The 7,497-nt window shown below is 50.8% G+C and overlaps 1 protein-coding gene across 1 annotated transcript; it reads left to right on the forward strand.

The window, feature by feature from the left end:
- Positions 1-470: 470 nt before the first annotated feature.
- LOC119784594 (nyctalopin-like) lies at positions 471-7,038 on the forward strand (the record flags this gene model as incomplete). Its single annotated transcript, XM_038286719.1, has 2 exons — positions 471-842; positions 6,623-7,038. Coding segments are annotated over 2 exons (681 nt in total), but the record flags the coding sequence as incomplete, so codon positions are not given.
- Positions 7,039-7,497: the final 459 nt, after the last annotated feature.

Below are 7,497 nucleotides of genomic sequence, written 5' to 3' on the forward strand. Positions count from 1 at the left end.
TGCTTGTAGCGACAGTGGAGAGGAAAAACTCCCTTTGAACAGGAAGAAACCTCCAGCAGAACCAGGCTCAGTGTGAGCGGCCATCTGCTGAGGCCCACTGGGGTTCAAGGAGACAGAAGCAGACATAGAAAAAGAAACATAGAAGCTCCCAGGCTCATCGTCATCCTGCAGCTCCTCCCAGGCCAGCATGGTGTCCCTGCATGGTGTCCTTGTCCTCCTCCTGGATTTAACAGGAAACCAATGAAGACATAGATATATAGATCTGATCCTGCTTTAGATGATGCCGGCCGTACTTTGATCACATGGTCGGACTCCGTCTCCTTTCACTGTGAATTTTAATGATCAGGAAAGGGTTTGATTGCTTTTGCACTCAATGATTATTAGATTTTTTTCCATTTCTGCCCTAAAATCCAAATTGAAGATATTTTATTTCATAGCTATAAACTAAAAATGTTTACAGGCTGTGAATATTTTCCCAGGACCAGTTTGAGCCGCTCAGAGCTGTACTGGTTCCCAGTGGTGGATGTTCATCAGCTGGTGTCCTTCTCCCTGCAGTGTGTCTGCTGAGCCTGCTGCCTGAGGCGGCGTTGGCCCGCTGGGCCTGCGTCCGCGCCTGCCCGCCATCTTGCACCTGCACCCAGGAGAGGAGCTGCAGCGTCCTGTGCGACCGCGCCGGCCTGGCCCAGCTGCCTAAAGAGTTCCCCTGCGAGGCGGCGGCCATCAACCTGGAGAAGAACCGGCTCCGCTTCCTGTCGGAGCGGGCCTTCGGTACCCTGCCCTCCCTGAAGTCTCTGTCTCTGGACCACAACAACATCTCTTTCATCACGCCAGGAGCGTTCAAGGTCTGCTTCCTGTTTCCTTCCTGAGGCGCTGCAGTCAGCTTCAACCGCTTTACGCTCTGCTTAGAGTCTGGTCTCAGACAGGTCTGACTCGGCCCACAGAGTCCTAGAGAACCATCAGGTCCCATCAGGTCCTAGAGAACCATCAGGTCCTAGAGAACCATCAGGTCCCATCAGGTCCTAGAGAACCATCAGGTCCCATCAGGTCCTAGAGAACCATCAGGTCACATCAGGTCCTAGAGAACCATCAGGTCCCATCAGGTCCTAGAGAACCATCAGGTCCTAGAGAACCATCAGGTCCCATCAGGTCCTAGAGAACCATCAGGTCCCATCAGGTCCTAGAGAACCATCAGGTCACATCAGGTCCTAGAGAACCATCAGGTCCCATCAGGTCCTAGAGAACCATCAGGTCCCATCAGCTCCTAGAGAACCATCAGGTCCTATCAGGTCCTAGAGAACCATCAGGTCACATCAGGTCCTAGAGAACCATCAGGTCCCATCAGGTCCTAGAGAACCATCAGGTCCCATCAGGTCCTAGAGAACCATCAGGTCCCATCAGCTCCTAGAGAACCATCAGGTCCCATCAGGTCCTAGAGAACCATCAGGTCACATCAGGTCCTAGAGAACCATCAGGTCCCATCAGCTCCTAGAGAACCATCAGGTCCTATCAGGTCCTAGAGAACCATCAGGTCACATCAGGTCCTAGAGAACCATCAGGTCCCATCAGGTCCTAGAGAACCATCAGGTCCCATCAGGTCCTAGAGAACCATCAGGTCCCATCAGGTCCTAGAGAACCATCAGGTCCCATCAGGTCCTAGAGAACCATCAGGTCCCATCAGGTCCTAGAGAACCATCAGGTCCCATCAGGTCCTAGAGAACCATCAGGTCACATCAGGTCCTAGAGAACCATCAGGTCCCATCAGCTCCTAGAGAACCATCAGGTCCTATCAGGTCCTAGAGAACCATCAGGTCACATCAGGTCCTAGAGAACCATCAGGTCCCATCAGGTCCTAGAGAACCATCAGGTCCCATCAGGTCCTAGAGAACCATCAGGTCCCATCAGGTCCTAGAGAACCATCAGGTCCTAGAGAACCATCAGGTCCCATCAGGTCCTAGAGAACCATCAGGTCCCATCAGGTCCTAGAGAACCATCAGGTCACATCAGGTCCTAGAGAACCATCAGGTCCCATCAGCTCCTAGAGAACCATCAGGTCCTATCAGGTCCTAGAGAACCATCAGGTCACATCAGGTCCTAGAGAACCATCAGGTCCCATCAGGTCCTAGAGAACCATCAGGTCCCATCAGGTCCTAGAGAACCATCAGGTCCCATCAGCTCCTAGAGAACCATCAGGTCCCATCAGGTCCTAGAGAACCATCAGGTCACATCAGGTCCTAGAGAACCATCAGGTCCCATCAGCTCCTAGAGAACCATCAGGTCCTATCAGGTCCTAGAGAACCATCAGGTCCCATCAGGTCCTAGAGAACCATCAGGTCCCATCAGGTCCTAGAGAACCATCAGGTCCCATCAGCTCCTAGAGAACCATCAGGTCCTATCAGGTCCTAGAGAACCATCAGGTCACATCAGGTCCTAGAGAACCATCAGGTCCCATCAGCTCCTAGAGAACCATCAGGTCCTATCAGGTCCTAGAGAACCATCAGGTCCCATCAGCTCCTAGAGAACCATCAGGTCCCATCAGGTCCTAGAGAACCATCAGGTCACATCAGGTCCTAGAGAACCATCAGGTCCCATCAGCTCCTAGAGAACCATCAGGTCCTATCAGGTCCTAGAGAACCATCAGGTCACATCAGGTCCTAGAGAACCATCAGGTCCCATCAGGTCCTAGAGAACCATCAGGTCCCATCAGCTCCTAGAGAACCATCAGGTCCCATCAGCTCCTAGAGAACCATCAGGTCCCATCAGGTCCTAGAGAACCATCAGGTCACATCAGGTCCTAGAGAACCATCAGGTCCCATCAGCTCCTAGAGAACCATCAGGTCCTATCAGGTCCTAGAGAACCATCAGGTCACATCAGGTCCTAGAGAACCATCAGGTCCCATCAGCTCCTAGAGAACCATCAGGTCCCATCAGGTCCTAGAGAACCATCAGGTCACATCAGGTCCTAGAGAACCATCAGGTCCCATCAGGTCCTAGAGAACCATCAGGTCACATCAGGTCCTAGAGAACCATCAGGTCCCATCAGCTCCTAGAGAACCATCAGGTCACATCAGGTCCTAGAGAACCATCAGGTCACATCAGGTCCTAGAGAACCATCAGGTCCCATCAGCTCCTAGAGAACCATCAGGTCCCATCAGGTCCTAGAGAACCATCAGGTCCCATCAGGTCCTAGAGAACCATCAGGTCCCATCAGGTCCTAGAGAACCATCAGGTCCTAGAGAACCATCAGGTCCCATTAGGTCCTAGAGAACCATCAGGTCACATCAGGTCCTAGAGAACCATCAGGTCCCATCAGCTCCTAGAGAACCATCAGGTCCTATCAGGTCCTAGAGAACCATCAGGTCACATCAGGTCCTAGAGAACCATCAGGTCCCATCAGCTCCTAGAGAACCATCAGGTCCCATCAGGTCCTAGAGAACCATCAGGTCACATCAGGTCCTAGAGAACCATCAGGTCCCATCAGGTCCTAGAGAACCATCAGGTCACATCAGGTCCTAGAGAACCATCAGGTCCCATCAGCTCCTAGAGAACCATCAGGTCCCATCAGGTCCTAGAGAACCATCAGGTCACATCAGGTCCTAGAGAACCATCAGGTCCCATCAGCTCCTAGAGAACCATCAGGTCCCATCAGGTCCTAGAGAACCATCAGGTCCCATCAGGTCCTAGAGAACCATCAGGTCCCATCAGGTCCTAGAGAACCATCAGGTCCTAGAGAACCATCAGGTCCCATCAGCTCCTAGAGAACCATCAGGTCCCATCAGGTCCTAGAGAACCATCAGGTCCTAGAGAACCATCAGGTCACATCGGGTCCTAGAGAACCATCACGTCCCATCAGGTCCTAGAGAACCATCAGGTCCCAGAGAACCATCAGGTCCCATCAGCTCCTAGAGAACCATCAGGTCCCATCAGGTCCTAGAGAACCATCAGGTCCCATCAGGTCCTAGAGAACCATCAGGTCCTAGAGAACCATCGGGTCCTAGAGAACCATCAGGTCCCATCAGGTCCTAGAGAACCATCAGGTCCTAGAGAACCAACAGGTTCCATCAGGTCCTAGAGAACCATCAGGTCCCATCAGGTCCTAGAGAACCATCAGGTCCTAGAGAACCATCAGGTTCCATCAGGTCCTAGAGAACCATCAGGTCCCATCAGGTCCTAGAGAACCATCAGGTCCTAGAGAACCATCAGGTCCCATCAGGTCCTAGAGAACCATCAGGTCCTAGAGAACCATCAGGTCCTAGAGAACCATCAGGTCCCATCAGGTCCTAGAGAACCATCAGGTCCTAGAGAACCATCAGGTTCCATCAGGTCATAGAGAACCATCAGGTCCCATCAGGTCCTAGAGAACCATCAGGTCCTAGAGAACCATCAGGTTCCATCAGGTCCTAGAGAACCATCAGGTCCCATCAGGTCCTAGAGAACCATCAGGTCCTAGAGAACCATCAGGTCCCAGAGAACCATCAGGTCCCATCAGGTCCTAGAGAACCATCAGGTCCCAGAGAACCATCAGGTCCTAGAGAACCATCAGGTTCCATCAGGTCCTAGAGAACCATCAGGTCCCATCAGGTCCTAGAGAACCATCAGGTCCTAGAGAACCATCAGGTCCCAGAGAACGATCGGGTCCTAGAGAACCATCAGGTCCCATGAGGTCCTAGAGAACCATCAGGTCCCAGAGAACCATCAGGTCCTAGAGAACCATCAGGTTCCATCAGGTCCTAGAGAACCATCAGGTCCCATCAGGTCCTAGAGAACCATCAGGTCCTAGAGAACCATCAGGTTCCATCAGGTCCTAGAGAACCATCAGGTCCCATCAGGTCCTAGAGAACCATCAGGTCCCATCAGGTCCTAGAGAACCATCAGGTCCCAGAGAACCATCAGGTCCTAGAGAACCATCAGGTTCCATCAGGTCCTAGAGAACCATCAGGTCCCATCAGGTCCTAGAGAACCATCAGGTCCCAGAGAACCATCAGGTCCCATCAGGTCCTAGAGAACCATCAGGTCCTAGAGAACCATCAGGTCCCATCAGGTCCTAGAGAACCATCAGGTCCCATCAGGTCCTAGAGAACCATCAGGTCCTAGAGAACCATCAGGTCCCATCAGGTCCTAGAGAACCATCAGGTCCTAGAGAACCATCAGGTCCCATCAGGTCCTAGAGAACCATCAGGTCCCATCAGGTCCCAGAGAACCATCAGGTCCCATCAGCTCCTAGAGAACCATCAGGTCCCATCAGGTCCTAGAGAACCATCAGGTCCCATCAGGTCCCAGAGAACCATCAGGTCCCTGGATCCCCTCCTCAGTCAGACACCAAGTCCAGGGTTCAGTTTTCTTCTGCTGAGAGAGAAAACCTTCAAGATCCTCATCATGTTTCTGCCATAGAGCAGCTAAATGGTTCGGTTCTGATGGTTCTGATGTGTTGAAATATTAATGTTCAATGCCCATCCAGGTAGGATCTCACATTAATGATGGGATTTTATGTTCTATTCTATTGTATTTCTGATACTTTAGGATGTTTATTGCTGTTATATACTGTTTATGACACCCAGTCCTACTAACTGTGTTGTAGAACAATAGATGAAAGAGTGATTCCAGCTCTAATCATGGTCAAACAGTTATTTCTGCACATTAATGGAATAAATTCACCACTTCTGTTCAAAATATAAGATTTTATTAACAAAAATCATTCAGCTCCAAGTCAAACATATTTCAGTTTAAAACTCTCAACTAAGACTAGTAAAACTCAACTAGCTAAACTAACTACTATGTACAAAGAGGAAGGAAACATGGTTGAAAACCAGATTACAGTTTAAGATGGATTTTTGTTTATCTGGAAGAATTTGGGATCTGATCAAATTAGCTTTTCACTAATTTTAGAGAAATTGGAATGTTTTCAGACCAATTCACAATGCAAATCCATGAGGTGAATAAACATGATTTGGCCAAATAATGTTTTATTGAATGATTTGCTTAATCAGGAACCAATAACCTTTAGTTAAATGATTCTTTACCCTCTTTGAAATAGCTAGCAGCGAATAGACATCAGGATTCCACTAAATGACTCTTGGTCAGACTTGGTAAAGGAAATGTAACCGAGCATCTGAGGAACACATGAACACTAATGTTATATCAGTGTTTAAATCCTTAGTGAATAAAGCTGGTCTAAGCTTTAGCAACAGCTCAACACATATTCCTGTAGCATAGCGTAGCATAGCGTAGCATGCAGTCCATCCTGTTAGCTTTTGCAAACCTTTTTGTTTTTTTTTCCATTTGGAAGACTTGAGTTTTCCTCCAGCTGCAGCTCAGCAGTCAGAGCAGCAACCAGGGTTCCTCTTTGTCTCAGCGGCTCATCCAGTCTGGATCCAGAAGTTCTGACACTTCTGGAGAGATCTTCTAGCTGGCTGCGTTCTCTTCTCTGGTCATCATGTCAAGATGAAATATGGAAACTGGTTCCCAATGTCCAAAAACCAGGATCATGGCATATGGCACAACAAAAGGTTCTGACGGTTCTGGTGGTACTGATGGTTCTGATAGCGGAGAACCTCAGGAGAACCCCAGGAACCAGCAGGACCAAACCCTGTCCAGCTTCTCCTCATGTCTGACCTCTGACCTCCAGGGCCTATCCAACCTGCTGGAGCTGAAGATGGCCCACAATGAGTACATCAGCTACCTCCACACACGGACCTTCACCGGGCTGAAGAAGCTGCAGAGGCTGGACCTGTCCGACCTCAACCTCTTCAGCATCCCAGACCGCATCTTCATCGAGCAGAGCTCCCTGAAGGAGCTGCTCTGCTTCCAGAACAACTTCAGGAGGATCCCAGGAGCCATCAGGGGCATGGAGAACCTGACGCACCTCTACCTGGAGAGGAACAAGATCGAGGCTGTGGCCTACAACTCCCTGCTGGACCTGGGGAGCCTCCGGTGAGCCGCCCCGCCTGGAGACCAGAGGGTCACTGCAGCGTGGCCTGCTGGCATCCAACTGCATCCAACCCGCATCCAACCATGCATCCAACCCGCATCCAACCTGCATCCAACCTGCATCCAACCCGCATCCAACTGCATCCAACCCGCATCCAACCTGCATCCAACCCGCATCCAACCTGCATCCAACCCGCATCCAACCTGCATCCAACCTGCATCCAACCTGCATCCAACCTGCATCCAACCCGCATCCAACTGCATCCAACCCGCATCCAACCATGCATCCAACCTGCATCCAACCCGCATCCAACTGCATCCAACCCGCATCCAACCATGCATCCAACCCGCATCCAACCTGCATCCAACCTGCATCCAACCTGCATCCAACCATGCATCCAACCCGCATCCAACCTGCATCCAACCTGCATCCAACCCGCATCCAACTGCATCCAACCCGCATCCAACCATGCATCCAACCCGCATCCAACCTGCATCCAACCTGCATCCAACCTGCATCCAACCTGCATCCAACTGCATCCAACCCGCATCCAACTGCATCCAACCCGCATC

This window comes from Cyprinodon tularosa, unplaced genomic scaffold (assembly GCF_016077235.1).
Source record: "Cyprinodon tularosa strain WSP-4 unplaced genomic scaffold, ASM1607723v1 ctg2297, whole genome shotgun sequence".
NCBI lineage: Eukaryota > Metazoa > Chordata > Actinopteri > Cyprinodontiformes > Cyprinodontidae > Cyprinodon > Cyprinodon tularosa.